Source organism: Artemia franciscana, unplaced genomic scaffold (assembly GCF_032884065.1).
Source record: "Artemia franciscana unplaced genomic scaffold, ASM3288406v1 PGA_scaffold_89, whole genome shotgun sequence".
Taxonomy (NCBI): domain Eukaryota; kingdom Metazoa; phylum Arthropoda; class Branchiopoda; order Anostraca; family Artemiidae; genus Artemia; species Artemia franciscana.
Window position 1 is genome coordinate 1,320,565 of NW_027062717.1, and position 18,766 is coordinate 1,339,330.

The following is an 18,766-nucleotide window of genomic DNA, read 5'->3' on the forward strand; positions in this document are numbered from 1 at the left end:
TGAGCTTCATATAAGCTTGGCTTTTTACCACCTTCACCGCTAATATTAAAGTGCCTTCCACTTCACTCAACCCCTGTGCCCAGCACAGGAGACTAAATCTCGCAGTTGTACTACGCGCTATTCCAACTGTCCCATTCATCTCGTCTTTTACTTGCATGTGATTTGAAAATGGTATCTTGGCAAACCAAAAATACACCCTTTGAATCGCCATTGTCAAAACCTTATCCAGGAAAATTACAGCCCCATTCCTTATTAAGATGGAAAATCGCTGTTTTGCAATAGTAGCAGTGATACATCCTCTTTTTTCTCCTGCTTTGTGTTCTTGGTCAATATTGGGGTACTGGGACATCATAGAATGTTGTTCAAGAGCTCATTTACAAGCTAATTCTTATATTTTGTCGTTTTTTGTAAATTTGACTCGATAAAGCCGTTATAAAGTGCCATATGGTACCTCAAAATAGGATTTTGGATGATGTTTCCAGAATTTAAAGACTAGGCAGGACATGGCTATCATAGAGAGTTAATTATGAGGCCATTTATAAATTATGCTTTATATTCACTTTTTATAAGTATGACTTTTATTCGATTTTATTATTTTCCAGGGGAAATTATTAACTCTGCCAGTGTTCAAGACTTCTATGGTTACAAAACGACAGTTTTTTAAGGTTTCTTTATTGTTTAGATTTTTGTTAAGGTTTTTTGGGAACAGAATAGGATATGAGGAGCCATCTAGACCCCCTCTACTAGGACGAATGAGCCTTAAAATTTAAATATATAATCACATGTTTTCTCACCTATTATGAAAAGTTCCAGCAGTTTTTTTCTTTTTTTTTTTTGAAATTTAATAATGGTGGAAAATTTTTGCTGTCGTATATTTATGCTCATCAAAAAAAAATGCAATGATGTGAGGCATTTGATATGTCACCATTTCGATGACTTGCCGATCGCTCGTAATAATAAAAGTTTGTGGGGCGTTTCGAGATGAATTTAGGCTAAAGCTTCGACTCATGTTTTATAGCTAGAAATATGAATTCAGTCTTAACGAAAGGTTTGAATGCTGAACTAAATCTTAGTGTTCGGATTTTTCTAGAATAAATTGTATTATCATCTCCCTAAATATTGGGCTTGTCCTAGCGAAATATTTTGGAGTGATTGATTGTAAAATCAAAGTGCACGAAGTTCTGATCAGTGTGGCATCAACAAGTGAAGTTTCACCGCTGTATCAAATTATGTCTTGATGAAATGAAGTCAAGAGGAAGCCTGGCTGATTAAATTCCGTTTTCCGGAAAAAGTAATTTTCTATAAAATGAAAAATAATAAAAACTTCTACCACTGAGTCATAATAAACATCAGAATGATTTGGGCGTGTTTATTATTTTTTCAGATGTAAATTTGCCTAATTTCAGAGTGTAATACATTTAAAGACAGATCCTTCTTGTGGAAATACAGAAGCAAATACAATAACAAGGAAAAAATTCTGCCAATGATTTTCACAAAATGACTGGTAATATTATAACAGAAATTTGAAATTTGTCTTCTTTGCTAGTTTTGTTCATTTTTTGTAAAGTTATTCGATTTGGTAACCGGACCATTCTAATGTCTATAGAACATTACCTCTAAGGAGGCATGGGCATTTTAAAGCTGATTATTGACTTATTTCTCTCTTTTTCTTAGGGAATGGCTTTAATTCTTGGTGATAAAGTGAATGCCATCCAAAGAGTAATGCCAAAGCCCGCTGGCGTGTAAAGTGAATTTGTTTCTTTTCAATTGGTTTGAATTATTTATTGTTTTGCTTGGTGATTAATATTAAATGGCTTATTTGTGTTTTGGAAATGTATTCTAAAATAAAATATGTTCATAGTTAATCCCAAACTAGGTTGTGTCTACTTTCAACTATCTTATCTTCATCTCAAGGAAGTATTTCTATTTTATACTCTCTGGGCTCTATGTGGAAATCGGCTGATGTCGACCATAGAGTAAAAAAACAACAAAGTAATAAATTTCAGAGTCCCGAAAATGTTGCGTTCAGATTCTGTCGTTAACTTGGAGTGTCGGTAAATTTTGAATAGAGCCTGAAATAGAATAAATGAAAAAATAGACAAAAACTTATCTTTGTCTCTATTTTATCAGCGACATCGTTAGTTCTGACAATTTATAATTTATCATAGCATTTATAGTTAGAAATGGTTAGTATAATTATATCGTAGCGAGAATGCCTCTAACAGCAAACTCGTAGGCATAATTGATGGAAGGAAAACCAAGAACATAATGGGCAGGAAGAAAGGTTCAAGAAGATCATAAGAATATCAATAGGAAAATTTCTTTGGCGTGATTGTTAAGCACTGTCACTATAAAATGGTGGTACTGCAAAATGTAAAGTTTAAGTTTTGGACTTGCCATATATGTCAATAGGTTAAGTTACAGTAAACTTTAGAACAGAAAAACTCGTTGACCAAGTTTTTGGTGCTCTGGGAAAACAGGAAAAGGAGTTTATTTTATCTTGCTGTTTTTTGAGAAGAGTGAATACGGTGACGTTACTTTTCACTTTCATTCTTAAAATTCCATATATTTAAACATTGATCTTATCATCTTATTGATAATAACACATGGGCCCCTATAAGTTAGATCAGGGAAATTATTGACGGCGACTGGATGAGTTTATGATATGTTGGCCGTTAACTTGCATTTTTTATATGTGATTTTTCAAAGAATTAGAATGGGTTGTGTCCATGTAGTGGAGAAAAGCCTTTCTAGTTGTGGGCTTACTTACAGAGAGAGTTGAAAAAAGGATCGTTGACAATAAAAAGCTATTTCTTTGATTTAAAAACTTTAAAAGTACACTTGACAATTTATTGCACTGGATTCATCTAGTCAATTTTAAGGAGTATCTGAAAATTAGCTAAAAAAGATATATAACAAACAGATTTCGATTCTGGAAAAAAAATTGTTTGAGACCAAGAAAACTAGATAGGTCATAAAGAGAAGATTAGAAACTTCCTATATTCAAATGATACAATAAAAATAGCACGCCTAAGCTTTTCTTGTGGCTAATGGGATTGATATGTAAAATGAGGAAGGGTATCATCTGTATTCTTGAATGAATAAAAGAAGCTTAGTGGCTAACCAAAAATAATTTAATAGAATTGGTATTTTGCAACCCGTGGACTATGCTTCGATAATTTCTTTTGAGGGGTGGACTACTACAACTTTTAGTTGATGGCAAAGAACCGAGACCAAAATATTTCACCTGCGATGTTTTGTCAGTAAGCCCGACCAAGGTTGCTACAACACTACGTTAACTAAGCAATGTAAAACTAGTTTTTGACCAAGTTTGACTGAGATCAAGGAACTCCTTTTGCTAGATTAATAGTGGTTTTGTTGAACCTGTCTGTAGTAATATTTTGCTTACAGAGTTTCGGATGAACGGAAAGAGGTATTATTGCTCATGTGGGTAGAAATTCTGCATGACTTGATTGACATTGACGTGACATTATGACCTCTACAGGAGGGCTCTCTGATGTTTAAATACATTATATACTAATGTTTAAATACATTGAAACATTTTATAGAAATAGGAAAGGATAAATAAAAATCGCTGAAAAAAAAATTGTCCCTCAAAAGTATTTCAGACGGGAAAACCTTATGTACGCTTAATTGACGCGTTCTCATCTAAAGGGAGATGAACTGTTATCACGTACTATAATTGCCGATACCAGACCAAGTCCACAAGAAGCAATAACTCGTACTTCTTAGTCCCAGCCTGTTATCACTGTACACTTCCATCATAGGGCAACCCTTCGCCGGTTGCCACTAATTTCACACTTTCATTTTTTTACTCTTATCTTACCCTGTTATGATAACTCAACCCTCCAAAATACAAAAAAAAATTTAAAGTAACAAAAACGTAAAAAATAACACTGTGAGATATTCTAAACTATTTATTATACCTAAATTTTGGAACATAGGTAGAATATTCAAAAACTCCTTCTTTTCTTCGCTATTTTTATTTTTCATACTTCTCCGTTGGCTACTCAATTTTGTATATAAGAGTACATTTTCGAGGGGGATTCTCAGTGGTGGGAGATTGTCTGAGAAGAATTTTTCACGGGGGGATATGCCTTGTAACAAGGATATTCAATGCGAAATTGCTAAAGAGGATAAATTAATAGAAGAAACTGAAAGGTCAGCTAAGGCCAATCGCTTTTTGGTTACTCTACTGACAACTTCAAATTTCATCCAGACAAATGGCTGCAAAGTCAATAAGGTGAAATTCTTACATGAGCTGGGCAAAGAATACGGTATACACTTTGGGAATCTCTACAATCTGAGATACAACTTTATTGAAGTCATGGGTGCCCTGCGTAAAGTATATTTCCCAATTGTATCTTTTTCGTGTTTTCATATCACTTTTTTTTTCTTCATTTCACTCTTTAACTCGAGCGACAAAGAAAATCCCGCCTTTTTGTCAAATTTGAGATAAAATCACTTTAATGAACTGATCGTAGAAAAATATATAACGAAGCTAGCTTTTAAGATTAAATTTCTTAACTTCAAGGATGTAATGGCCCGTTTACATTTTTCCTTGTAAACTATGCCTTACCTTCGTCTTCCAGTCGCCTTTCCTGCGTTTCCATTTAAGAAAAAGAAGATCAGATTATAAAGTTGAGAATCAAATTCAATAAAAGAAATCATAGGCAGTTTAGCAGGGTTATCCTAGGAGCTGACATACATGTAAACGCAACCATTTTATTGGGAAATGACAAAGAGTGTTTGCCAATATACCGCTGAGAGGTAACACAATAACATGTACCAAAACACACCTTTTGGAACGTCTGTATTGTTATTCTCAAGCAGATAGAATTAAGTAAAACATTATACACCAGCCTGGGCCAGACTTTAAATATTTTTGTTGGATGAAACCCATACTGTAGAACCAACAAAAAAAAAGTGAATTATAAAAACTGTGATGCCATCTGACAAGCAGCATGGTGACAGCTTAGGATCAACAAATATTGTTATTAGGTCTATGTACTTGTACTTGTGGTGGGAATCAGGCGTTTCCAACTCGCATTAGTAGGTCTATGCCAACCAATTAAATGATTTAAGAAGGTTTGGAAAGGCCCAAAGGCCCTGCTCTGTTTCAGTACCTAGCACTGGGCTACCCTTAGTATATTGGTACACTAAGGATGGTTTTTAGTGGATGGTTCTGTAAAAGCTAACATCAACAACTAGCTTTGGCAGTTGTTGTCCTTCCAATGCAGTGGCTGGCGAGAATGAGGTGAACCGTAATAAAATGCCTAATTCAATTGAACGTCAGTATATCAAGATTCCTAAAAGGAAACAAAATATTTTGAATAAGATAATATTTAGAAAATCCATTAGTCTTTTGATCGTCCGCAAAAAAATATCACACAATCAAAGATATAGTGTTGAAAGAGATCTCTCAGTTCAAGCGTGGAGGACTTCAAGCTCAACAACCTGAACACCATTATTAGAAACTTAGTGCTGACTGATAAAACAGAGGACTTGGAGAATTTTAACCAATACATTCACTCTACAAGCAGCTTTACATGCTTTTGAGATATTCCTAGAAAGCTACCCGTGTTGTAGAAAGATTGGAAAGAATTTTCCAAAAATGGGAGGAAGAAGGTGCTCATGTAGGGGAAACATTTATTTTATAAGATAAAGGCTTTATTATAAGTCGGTTGAAAAGTATAAAAAAAAGTCATTTCCCTCGAATTCTCCGTTCCAGTTCATCCAGATGGCAATAGTTCTAACTGCATTTCAGTCGAATGTCCTAACAAAAAAAGTTAAAATTTAGATACTTTTATAGCATATTATTATCTTTAACTGTGAATGGATTTAGATTTATTGTATAACTTATTATCTAGGAATTTGTTTAAATATGGAACCCTTTCATCTTTTTATTTCAAGTATATTTCAAAAATCCTATGGGCATATTGATTAAAGCCTTCAGAGAAAAATTTACAGGGATTTTCATTACTTATGGTGTTAGCCATGTGCAAGAGATTTTTCTGACTTTACTCTTTCTGAGCAAAACTTACTCTTTTGGGCCCAAATTTTTACTCGTTCGATACGTTGGCGGTGGCAATCGTTGGTGATTGCAGTTGTGGTTAGCGGTCGAAAAACGTTAGCGATGGCGGAATTTCGCAATTTCAAATATAGATGGTGCGACATCTTCACTGCAAAATTTAAATTATTAGAACGTGAAGTAAGATGTGACTAAGATAAATATTGTGAATATAAAAAAAAGTAAAGAAAGGTCTTAGTGATAAAATAGCCGAAGGATAAAATATAAAACCTATTTTAAATGTTAAAGAAAAAGTTTCCACAAACCCTTTTGAAGTAAAAATCAATAGGAAGGCATTTGACATCCGTGGGAGAAAATTAAAAGAAAAGAATGGTCTTCTTGGAGTTGCTTGGCAAAAAGTTGTCAAGAAGGTAATTATCTTCTTATGATCTGTTTCATTCTATGGGCGAAAGTGAGGTCTATAACAGGGCATTTTCACATATTCTTTAAGTTTTGTGCTAGGTTACAATAGATCAGGAATGATTATTAGCCTAGCAAATTTCTTATGTTCTTGATTAATTGAATAGTAGAATTTAATCTTGGTAAAATTGTAGCTTAAAGACAACTCAGATGGAAATATTTTAAGAAAATAAAGGTTATTGTGCTCCATTAAATGTGGCTAGATCTAGGGGTAGCATGCAAGTGCCCCTAGGACAGCAAAACAAGCTAAAGAGAAAATTACAAAGAAAAATTTATGAAAAAAGAGCTAATTAAGTATTTAAAATGATCTAAATTACAATAGCCATGTATTTTAACCAAGCATGTTTTTAGTAGCATCTGACCTTTCTCTACTATTGTGCTTTTATGGTTCATTGAGATGATAGAACAAAGTAATGGGTATAGTTGAGGCTTTGATGGTTGTCTGTTGGCCTATTTGTTCATACTTTTAAGGATTTGGAGTTGTACCAGTTCACAAAAATGAAGAGAGATAATGATGTTATGGTAAAATTCTAGTTAATTGACTTCTTGCTATCTCAGAAAGGGTTTAGGTTATGAAAATTAAACATTCAGGGATGAATCTACAGACTAAAGTATGTCCTGGGAAGGTATGTTGAAGCAACTACCTCCACTCCTTCTCCCTCTAGAAGCCCCTGACCTTTGATGACCTTTAAAAATATGTGTTTTATAAAAGTGAAACTTTGCAAAATACATCTTCTGCTTAATTCAAATACAACAAAATTGTTTTCAACTTCATAACTTTGCTCAATTCCATTTTATAAGGTTTTAAAGATATGCAAATACATTTCCTAAATAATAAAAAAAAATATTGATATGGTTCAAAATTCTACTCAAATAACAAGAATTGTATTTTCAGAACTAAAGGCAGAGAAAAAGCAACTAGTAACTGAAAATTAAGGTCAAACATTGTTTTGTCAAAATTTCCCTAGGTATAGACCTGTCATGTACCCAAATTTCAGGGCCCTCTAGAGGGAGAAGGAGTAGATGTGAGTACTTTAAAACACCTTCCCAGGACATACTTTAGCCTGTAGATCCATCCCTGAAAGTTTCATTTTCCTAACCTAAACTGTTTCCAAGATAGCAAGAAGTCAATCAACTAGAATTTTACCAATGTTATTTCTTTTTTTTGCAATAAAGAACAAACAAGTATTGAGAAATATTTAGAAAGTATATTCCAGCAATGTGTCTAATGACACAGGGACACTTTTTTTAGTTTAATCAGTTGCAATGAAGAGGCAAATAAAAGTTTTTCTATCAGTTAAAAGTTAGCTATAACTTGTATTGTAGATAGTCTTAATTTACAGATGACAGTATTAAAGATCCATTATTTCAGGACATGAAGATTAATAAGGCAAATATCAAACCGTACAAGGGAATTAAACTTTTTTCACAATGGGGGGGGATCTTTGTCATGATTTGAAAAAACTGTAAGAATTAAATGAAAAACAAATATCTTTAGAGAGGGAGGCAAATTTCTTGTCATTATTTGAAAACTAATCAGAAATAAAATAAAAAAACAAGTTTTTACAACTAAAAATAAGGAGCAGCAAAACATTAAAGCTTAAAAAAAACAATTAGTAATTAAATAAAAAACAAGCAGAATTGAAACTTATATTGAGCAGCAATTATTCCATATATGAAGGGGCCTGCTTTCTCCTTAATATTTCACTCTTTAGGTTGAACTTGACTTTCTGTCCCAATTCTTTGAGAGTAACTCCTTAAATGCAAGAAATTTTTGATTAAAAAAGAAGTTTATTCTTAAGCACTAAAAAATATTTAGCATGAAGAGGGGGCAGCCCTCCTTATATATAGAATAATTCTAGTGTGTTATCTCAAAGTTAATCAGCCATTTTAATACACTATAAAATGTTTAGTTTTGACTATCCTTTGTCTAGAAAGTCCAGAGTCCTTGAAATATGCACGCCCTGCTTAAGACTATTATATATTTGTGACAATGAGGAGTTTAACATGTTTTACTTGCATTTTGGGTGGGATAGACTTTTTCTATAAAACTTTTTCTATAAAAACCTGATATGCCCCAAAGTCATAATTTAAAACCTTTGTCTTGGGGGGGGGGGGGGGATTTCATTCTCAAAGCTGTAATTTCCAGACCTTTCAATTACGTTAAACAAAATGGCTATATCAAAAGTCAATGTTAAATCAATGAGCTTGACTAAATTGATTATTTGCAGTTAGGGGATTAATTCTGAATTCAAAGTAGCTTTTCTTCTTAGGCCTAATGCTCTGTGGTGCTTAGAATGAAAGACATCTTTTCAGAATCCCAAATTTTGGGCATCAGCAATTTTAACAGGTCAGAGACAATTGATACCTGTAAAGATAATTGATATCTCGTTTTCTTTCCTTTTCCTTACTATTAAGTTCAGTTGAGTTTTTTGCTGTAATCATAATATTATAAGTTTTCCGACTTATGCTATCGTTTCCTGTTCTTTGCTCTGTGCAGAATGCTGGTCTGATATACCTGGTTTCTAAAACCTGATACTATTTGCATTTTTTAAACCCTTTTTGAATATTTTTAAAATATGTGATTATGTGTTTATGTGAACTTCCTTACTGTTAAAAAATTACAAACTTGTTGGGTAGTGCCTGTGTTTAGTTAATGATATATTAATAGAAAAAGTAATTTTTTTTTCCTTCTGGTGCTAAACAGGCAATTCTTAAGCTTTTCTGAACTCTATTTGCTTACCAGGTATTACTGCTTAAAAACGCCTTACAAAAAATGACTTCCTGAGTTTCAATAATCATTAGTTGTTGGATGCTTTATTTATTCACTCTTATACCATTACTTTCAGAGGTCATTTAAATCAAGAGTTTTGTTTAATTGTTTCCTTAGAGCTTTTTTCTATATATTTTTATTCTTTACTTTGTATATTGGTTACAGTTGAGTAGAGGTTTCAATCAAAATATCTGGATATATATCCTTCCTTTTTGTACTAACTGAAAATGTCCTCCATTTTACTTCTTCATATTTTTTCCCCATTGGGCATAGCCAGTGTGGTCTTAGAAATTATTTTCTATATTTATCATGATTCCCTTGCACATAACATAGTTATATATGTACTTTTTTTATTTTTGTTTTATCTGATACGCTTCAAAACTGTATCCTAGAAATAGCAACAATCAGCGATTTGAATCAGCGATCTGGTGACATTGAAATTTACTGTGATAATCTATATAGCGTGCAATGAATATAGTGTATAAATGTTTTGCCATTGGAATTCCAGCCTCTATTGCTGCAATATCAGTTTCCTGGGCTATGAAAAAGCATAAAGAAGCTAAAACGAAGGGAATTAATGCTTCTACTGCATTAACAGAGTCTAAGAAGAAGCCACTTGATATTAAAAGATGTAAACAAGCTAACCCGGAAGAATTTAATACTTGCAAAGAAGTAACAGAGTTTAAGAAAAAAATGCTTGACCTATTGGATTCTGAACTATCTTGCTGCATCTGCTATGAGGTATTTGTTGAGCCAGTTAGACTGTCGTGTCTACACGCTTTCTGCGAAGCTTGCGTCCTTCAGAATGAAGAAAACCAAACAAAATGTCCTCTGTGTAGGGCCACATACACAGTTGGTCGCAAAGATACCCTTTTAGCCGGTTGTATTCAAAACATTATCGAATCTGCTTATAATCCAAATGAAATGACCAAAAGGGATGAACTTGTAGCCGCACGTAAAGACTTGAAAAGTCTGATGATGGAGAGGAAGAAGAAAAAATGGAAAACTAAAATTTTAAAAGGGCTTGATTTTTTGGCTGATCTATTTGTTGTCTGTGTTTTATGTGATAGCAATAGAAGGTTCTGGGATCCTGTTTTTGAACTGTTTGAATAAAATTGCTGACTCAAAATTTCTATTAGATGCATTTAGGAACAGTACAACGTGTGTTTGTGTGCGGGGGGGGATAGCTGCCATTCGATCACTTTGATTCTTAGAAAGAGCACTAGAATCTCTCATTACCAATCGAATGAGCTCCTTCCGAAATTTCTATGACAGCGCTTTCTATAAAAACCTTCTATACACCAGTGCATAACATACAACCCTTGCCCTGAGGGCTAGGGGGATTTGTTATCCTCAAAGACAAAATTTCTGGACCTTTCAAATCCTTTGAAAAAATAGCTATTAGAATTTTTTATTAGAAGTGTTTGGTAAAAAGTTGGGCGTGGGAGAAGGGTTAGTTGCTCTCCAATTACTCTCGACTATTGAAAAGAGTATTAGCCCTTTCAATTTCCGATTGAATGAGCCCTTTTTGATGTTTCTACAACAACTTTTTCTATAAAAACCTGATATGCCCCAAAGTCATAATTTAAAACCTTTGTCTTGGGGGGGGGGGATTTCATTCTCAAAGCCGTAATTTCCAGACCTTTCAACTACGTTAAACAAAATGGCTATATCAAAAGTCAATGCTAAATCAATGAGCTTGACTAAATCAATGCTTAAATGTTATTGTAATGGATAGAGCGGGGTCAATAGTCATGTATGTGACATAGCAGAGGGCCATGGTACAGGGTCACAATTATGACCCTGAAGCATGGGCGTTCCGAACAATGGAGACAGATTTGCTAGATATTTTCCGGAGAAATTCTAATATACTTGTCAAGTATCTAAAAGAAGTCAAGTTAAAGTTAAACAAACGGAAATCGAGCAAGTCAGAAAGTTGGACCAAATAATGATTGTTTTAACGAGTTTGATTAGTAAAATACATGCCCATAAGGTCTATTTCACTAAGGCCATGACAAACCCCCCGTTTCCAAGATTTATTCTCCCCGCCTTTTCAACCTTTAAGATCCCGACCTCAATGAACCGACTTCCAGAAAGTCTTTACCCTTCAACCTCTCCCACCAATCCGCGAGAGAAACAGCAAGAGTTTCATTCCTGCATTTGTAAACATTATTAATCAGAGAATTTGTTGTATTGGCTCAGTTTTTTAGTTAATGATCGGTTTTTTAATCTGACAAGTGTCCTTGTTTTTCTCTTTTTTTGAATTAACCCTGTCTGGGGGAGCTTTTTATTCATTTGTTTTTTCAGTGAAGATTCTTTAAAAATAGTATTTTTCAATAAAAGTACTCCTAAAATAGTATTTAAAAAACCGAGGGGGCAAGTATCTAGGGGAAACTCCCCCTCTACAAATTGACGATCCTGACTGGGAACACTGATTTTCAGTTTCAATGGAACAAAAACAAGAAAATTTTGACAAAAATTACTCTCCAATAAATTATTTTTCCTTCATTAAATTCATGAAAACTTGAATCCTTTTTAAAGTAGTCTTTTAACAAATATTATGCGTCACCATATCTCCTTGCTATTTTTTTTTTTAACTTGACTAAGAACATTGAATCTTACTACAACCTTAGGTACCTGTCTGTTACAGCCCCTATGTTAAGTTTTTCATCCATTGACGCACTGTAGAACCGGTTTCTTTGTTAGTTTCTTTCAGCTAAGCGTGAGAAAACACAAAGACATCTGGTACAATAGATGGAAAATAAATTATTTGGGCTATATATTTGCACATTATGGGGGAGGTGGGTGTATGACAAGCATTTGGTCAGTGAGAACTTAGGATACAGTTCTTACTTCATAATATACAGAATAAAATTGTGCCTAACACATTGTGCCTGTAAAGGTAATTGATATTTCATTTTCTTTCTTTTTCCTTATTATTAAGTTCAGTTGAATTTTTTTGCTGTAATCATAATATTATAAGTTTTCCGACTCATGCTATCGTTTCCCTTTCTTTGTTCTGTGCAGAATGTCGGTCCGATATACCTGGTTTCTTAAACCCGATACTATTTGCGTTTTTTAAATCCTTTTTGAATATTTTTAAAATCTGTGATTATGTGTTTATGTGAACTTCCTTACTGTTAAAAAATTACAAACTTGTTGGGTAGTGCCTGTGTTTAGTTAATGACATATTAATAGAAAAAGTAATTTTTTTCCTTCTGGCGCTATACAGGCAATTCTTAAGTTTTTCTGAACTCTATTTGCTTACCAGGTATTACTGCTTATAAACGCCTTACGAAAAATGACTTCCCGAGTTTCAATAATCATTAGTTGTCGGATGCTTTTATTTAGTCACTCTGACACCGTTGCTTTCAGAGGTCATTTAAATCAAGAGTTTTGTTTAATTGTTTCCTTAGAGCTTTTTTCTATATTTTATATTTTACACTTATATTTTTACTCTTTACTTTGTATATTGGTTACAGTTGAGTAAAGGTTTCAATCAAAATATCTGGATATTTATCCTTCCTTTTTGTACTAACTGAAAATGTCCTCCATTTTATTTCTTCATATTTTTTTCCCATCGGGCGTAGCCAGTGTGGTCTTAGAAATTATTTTCTATATTTATCATGATTTCCTTACGCATAACATAGTTATATATGTACTTTTTTTATTTTTGTGTTAGGTGATACTTTTCAAAACTGTATCCTAGAAATAGCAACAATCGGCGATTTGATACTTGTAGGAAAGCCCTCTTCTTTCGTTTTGTCTCCTCATGATTATATCACCATTAAAGATTTCACGGTATTTAGATATAGCTTTCATGATACAAACAAAGCTATTGTTGGAGTTTATTTTTTTTTTTTATGGCACTTGGTATTAACCAAGTGACATATAGCGATCGCAAATTCTGTCAGTCTGTCTGTCGGTCTGTCCCGGTTTTGCTAATTTAGGCACATCCAGGTAAACTAGGGCAATTAAATTTATCAGGCATATCAGGGACCGGACCAGATTAAACTAGAAATAGTCGTTTTCCCAATTTTACGATCTAGGGGGAGAATGGGGGGCCGGATTAATTCGGGAAAAATAGAAAAAATGAAGTATTTTTAACTTATGAACGTGTGATGGGATCTTAATGGTATTTGATATTTGGGAGGATATTATATCTCGAAGCTATCATTTTAAATCCTGACTAGATCCGGTGACATTTGGGGGTTTGGGGGGGGACCTAAAATCTTGGAAAACGCTTTAAGTGGAAGGATCGGGATGAAACCTGGTGGTAAAAATAAGCACAAGTCTTAGATACGTGATTGAAATAACTGGAACGAATCCGCCCTCTTTGGGGTAATTGGGGGGGGGGAGAAGGTTAATTCTGAAAATTAGAAAAAATAAGATATTTTTAACTTATGAACGGGTGGTCGGATCTCAGTGAAATTTGATATTTAGAAGGATATCGTGTCTCGAAGTTTTATTTTAAATACCGACAAGATCTGGTGTCATTGGGGGGACCTAAAATCTTGGAAAACGCTTAGAGTGGAGGGATCGTGATGAAACTTGGTGGGAAAAATAAACAGAATTTCTAGATACATGATTGACATAATCGGAATGGATCCGATCTATTTGGGGGGGTAGTTCTGAAAAATTAGAAAAAATTTCGTATTTTTAACTTACGAAAGAGTGATTGGATCTTCATGAAACTTCATATTCAGAAGGACCTCGTAACTCAGGTCTCTATTTTAAATCCCAACCGGATCCAGTGTCATTGCGGGGGGCAGCTGGGGGGGAGACCGGAAATCTTAGAAAGTGCTTCCTAAAGCGGAAAGATCAGGATGAAACTGGGTGGGAAGAATAGAAACAAGTCCAAGATACGATACTGACATAACCGGACTGGATCTGCTCTCTATGGTGGAGTTTGGAGGGAGGGGGAATAATTCGAAAAACTAGAAAAAGTGAGGGAGTTGTAACTTACGAACGGGTGATCAGATCTTAATGAAAATTGATATTTAGAAGGATCTTGTGCTTTAGAGCTCTTACTTTAAATTCCGACCAGATCCTCTGACATTTGGGGGGGGGGGAATTGGAAATCTTGGAAAACGCTTAGAGTGGAGGAATCGGGATGAAGCTAGGTGGGTAGGATAAGCAAATGTCGTAGATAAGTGACTGATGTAACCTTACTGGATTCGCTGTCTTTGGGGGAGTTAGTGGTGGGGTTCAGTGCTTTGGCGAGTTTGGTGCTTCTGGACGTGCTAGGACAATGAAAATTGGTAGGCGTGTCAGGGAGTTGCACAAATTGACTTGATAATGTTCTTCTCCCTGATTCTACCATCTGGGGGGCTGAAGGGAGAGGGAAAATTAGAAAAAATGAGGTATTTATTAATATTTTAATGAATTTTGATATTTAGAAGGAGCTCGTAACTCAGAGCTCTTATTTGAAATCACAACCGGCATAAAGCCTTTGATTTTCCTTTTAAATCAATCTATTGATTCTTAGAATTTTGCTAGAGCTCATACCATATGAGCTCTTGGCTCTTATTGGCTCTTGTTGTTGAATTTTAACTAAGAAAATAGCATTCAAATGCTAGGGTCTTGGACAAGAAATTTCCAAGCATTCTTGGAAGTTTTCGAAAGGTTGAGATGGCTAGGACGCGTTTTGTAGATAAAGGATTTCAGATTGCAAAGATTGTCCTTTTCTGCCATCCATCTAGGACCAAAGCAAAAGCAGATCATCCCCGAGTTGGAGATCGTAAGGAAGGATTTAAAGGAAATTCGTACTGCTTAGGAGGAGGTAGAGGGGGAAGCTTTGGATAGATCGGGATAGAAGAAGAGCGTGTGAAGCTGTGTTTGTCTAAGGTGGCTAGGTGCTGCTGTGAGCCCTTAGTAGTGGTAGTAGTAGTTCCATGTTGTTGTTTTTTTTTTTTTGTATATAACGTGTTACCATTTTTGGGTAGCTATAAGTCTTATTTATCGTAGAATTAATGAAAGGGAACATGAACTTGAATGAATAACATCTATTATTACTAAATTGAATAAAAAGAAACGAGCTTAAGCAAACTACGTTGCTTCTAGTGACAAAATTGTAATCCAATCTGACTATTCACAGATGGGGTTAATGGGGAATCCTGGAGGACTGGCTTATTTTATTAGACTTGTAAGTTTACAAGCTCTCCAGGCTTGATGAGGGGCTAAAATTGAGAAACAGGGGCATAAATTCAAGAATATCATCCTATCAGATAGTGCCCTTTTAGTTCCAGTTCCTGGGTTGAACATTCACTATTTTGTTTTAATTCTTTCTTTTTATGGCGCACAACAAAGGCCTTCAATTTTCTTTTTTTTTTATTAACCTTGTAATATTTATTAACTGGAAGCCAACTGAGCCTAACAATTGCATCTTCTTAAGTTTTAATATAAATAAAGACGGCAGTTTTATTTCCCTTACTCTATTGTCTTTTAGTTAAGTATTAAAGCGAAGCAAATGCTGAGATATGGGCTTCTTAAGTTGAATAAGCGCCACAGACTGTAATTCATAATTTTAACAAAACTTTTCAAATAAACTTTGTTCTCATGGTAATCCTACTGTCATTACAGTTAAGCTATTTTTAGCTATGGGGCTTTTATGGATTTTGATAGTCTTAATGACAAAACAAAGATTCAGTTCAGTAATGCTTAACCTTCGTATTGTCAATAACAACTGATTGCTTATCATTTTATCGATTCATCTCTTTTGCTATTTACATGGCAATATACGTGAATTACTATTTAGTATTATTTTAAGTAGATGTAACGAAAAATCTATCTCCATAGTATGTCAGTAGTATACTGGCTAGTATAGTGGTATACTGATAGTATATGTCAGTAGTATACTGGCTAATGGGATTGATATGTAAAATGAGGAAGGGTATCATCTGTATTCTTGAATGAATAAAAGAAGCTTAGTGGCTAACTAAAAATAATTTAATAGAATTGGTATTTTGCAACCCGTGGACTATGCTTCGATAATTTTTTTGAGAGGTGGACTACTACAACTTTTAATTGATGGCAAAGAACCGAGACCAAAATATTTCACCTGCGATGCTTTTGTCAGTAAGCCCGACCAAGGTTGCTACAAGACTACGTTGACTAAGCAACGTAAAACTAGTTTTTGACCAAGTTTGACTGAGATCCAGGAACTCCTTTTGCTAGATTAATAGTGGTTTTGTTGATCCAGTCTGTAGTAATATTTTGCCTACAGAGTTTCGTATGAACGGAAAGAGGTATTATTGCTCATGTGGGTGGAAATTCTGCATGACTTGACTGACATTGACATGACATTACGACCTCTACAGTAGGGCTCTCTGATGTTTAAATACATTATATACTTATGTTTAAATACATTGAAACATTGTATAGGAATAAGAAAGGATAAATAAAAATCGCTGAAAAAGAAAAATGTCCCTCAAAAGAATTTTTTTAGACGGGAAAACTTTTTTAGGTACGCTTAATTGACGCGTTCTCATCCAAAGGAAGATCAACTGTTATCATGTACTATAATTGCCGATAACAGACCGAGTCCACAAGAAGCATTTACTCGTACTTCTTAGTCCCAGCCTGCTATCACTGTACACTTCCATCATATAACAACCCTTCTCCGGTTGCCACTAATTTCACACTTTCATTTTTTTTTACTTTTATCTTACCCTGTTACGATAACTCAACCCTCCAAAATACAAAAAAAATGTAAGTAATAAAAACGTAAAAATTAACACTGTGAGATATTCTAAATTATTTATTCTACCTAAATTTTGGAACATGGCTACCTATGTATTCAAAAACTCCTTGTTTTCTTTGTTACTTTTATTTGTCATACTTTTCCGTTGGCTACTCAATTTTGAATATAAGAGAACCTTTTAGAGGGGGATTTTCAGTGGTGGGAGATTGTCCGAGAAGAATTTTCCACGGGAGGATATGCCTTGTACCAAGGAGATTCAAGGTGAAATTGCTAAAGGGACAAAGTAATAGAAGAAACTGAAAGGTCAGCTAAGGCCAATCGCTTTTTTGTTACTCTACTGACAACTTCAAATTTCATCCGGACAAATTTTTTCAGCAATAACTTATAATAACCGTAATATAGCTCCTAAATCGATGGGACAATTATATATATGGGGAACGTCGCTGTCTTCCTCTTCCGGTTCGAGGACATTCTGTGATTTGCTTGTTCCCAGCTATAAAATTTAATTCTCGATATATAAAACATGACCTAATCATGTTGACAAGTCTTTCATTATTTTACACTGCAATTCTCTTAAAAAAAAGTTAATCTTTTAGGTGAAATACTTCACAACTCCAACTCTGAATAGATTAACTTCCATAAATGGCTGCAAAGTCATTAAGGTGAAATTCTTACATGAGCTGGGCAATATTGCGGTATACACTGGAAATCTTTACAATTTGAGATACAAATTTATTGAAGTCATGGGTGCCCTGCGTAAATCATATTTCCCAAGTGACTCTTTTTCGTGTTTGCATCTCACTTTTGTTTTTCTTCATTTCACTCTTTAGCTCGAGCGACAAGGAAAATCCCCCCTTTTTGTCAAATTTGAGATAAAATCATTTTGATGAACTGATTATAGAAAAATATATAACGAAGCATGATTTTAAGATTAAATTTCTTAACTTCAAGGATGTAATGGCCCGTTTGCATTTTTCCTTGTAAACTATGCCTTACCTTCGTCTTCCAGTCGCCTTTCCTGCGTTTCCATTTAAGAAAAAGAAGATCAGATTATAAAGTTGAGAACCAAATTCAATAAAAGAAATCATAAGCAGTTTAGCAGGGTTATCCTAGGAGCTGACATACATGTAAACGCAACCATTTTATTGGGAAATGACAAAGAGTGTATGCCAATATACCGCTGAGAGGTAACACAATAACATGTACCTAAACACACCTTTTGGAACGTCTGTCTTGCTATTCTTATTCAGATAGAATTAAACAAAAACTTTATGCACCAGCCAGGGCCACCCTTTAAATGTTTTTGTTGGATGAAACCCATACTGTCAAACTAACGGAAAAAGTGAATTATAAAAACTGTTTTGCCATCTGATAAGCAGCATGGTGACAGCTTAGGATCAACAAATATTATTATTAGGTCTATGCCAACCAATTAAATAGTTTAAGAGGGTTTGAAAAGGCCCTTCTCTGTTTCAGTACTTAGCACTGGGCTACCCTTAGTATATTGGTACACTAAGGATGCTTTTTAGTGGATGGTGCTGTAAAAGCTACCATGAAAAACCAGCTTTGGCAGTTATTGTCCTTCCAATGCAGTGGCTGGCGAGAATGAGGTGAACTATAATAAAATGCCTAATTCAATTGAACGTCAGTAGATCAAGATTCCTAAAAGGAAACAAAATATTGTGAATAAGATAATATTTAGAAAATCAATTAGTCTTTTGATCGTCCGGAAAAAAAAAATCAAACAATCAAAGATATAGTGTTGAAAGAAATCTCTCAG

General features: G+C 34.4%; 1 protein-coding gene across 2 annotated transcripts; it reads left to right on the top strand.

The window, feature by feature from the left end:
* The first annotated feature begins 6,177 nt into the window (after positions 1-6,177).
* LOC136042258 (E3 ubiquitin-protein ligase rnf8-B-like) lies at positions 6,178-10,413 on the top strand. Of its 2 annotated transcripts, none has more exons than XM_065727209.1 (2): positions 6,178-6,462; positions 9,677-10,413. In XM_065727209.1, the coding sequence occupies exon 2, from the start codon at positions 9,753-9,755 to the stop codon at positions 10,395-10,397; it is 645 nt and encodes a 214-aa protein (XP_065583281.1). In that variant the 5' UTR covers positions 6,178-6,462; positions 9,677-9,752; the 3' UTR covers positions 10,398-10,413. The 2 variants fall into 2 exon arrangements, with proteins under 2 accessions (XP_065583281.1, XP_065583280.1); XM_065727208.1 differs by having other exon boundaries at positions 6,179-6,463; positions 9,651-10,413.
* Positions 10,414-18,766: the final 8,353 nt, after the last annotated feature.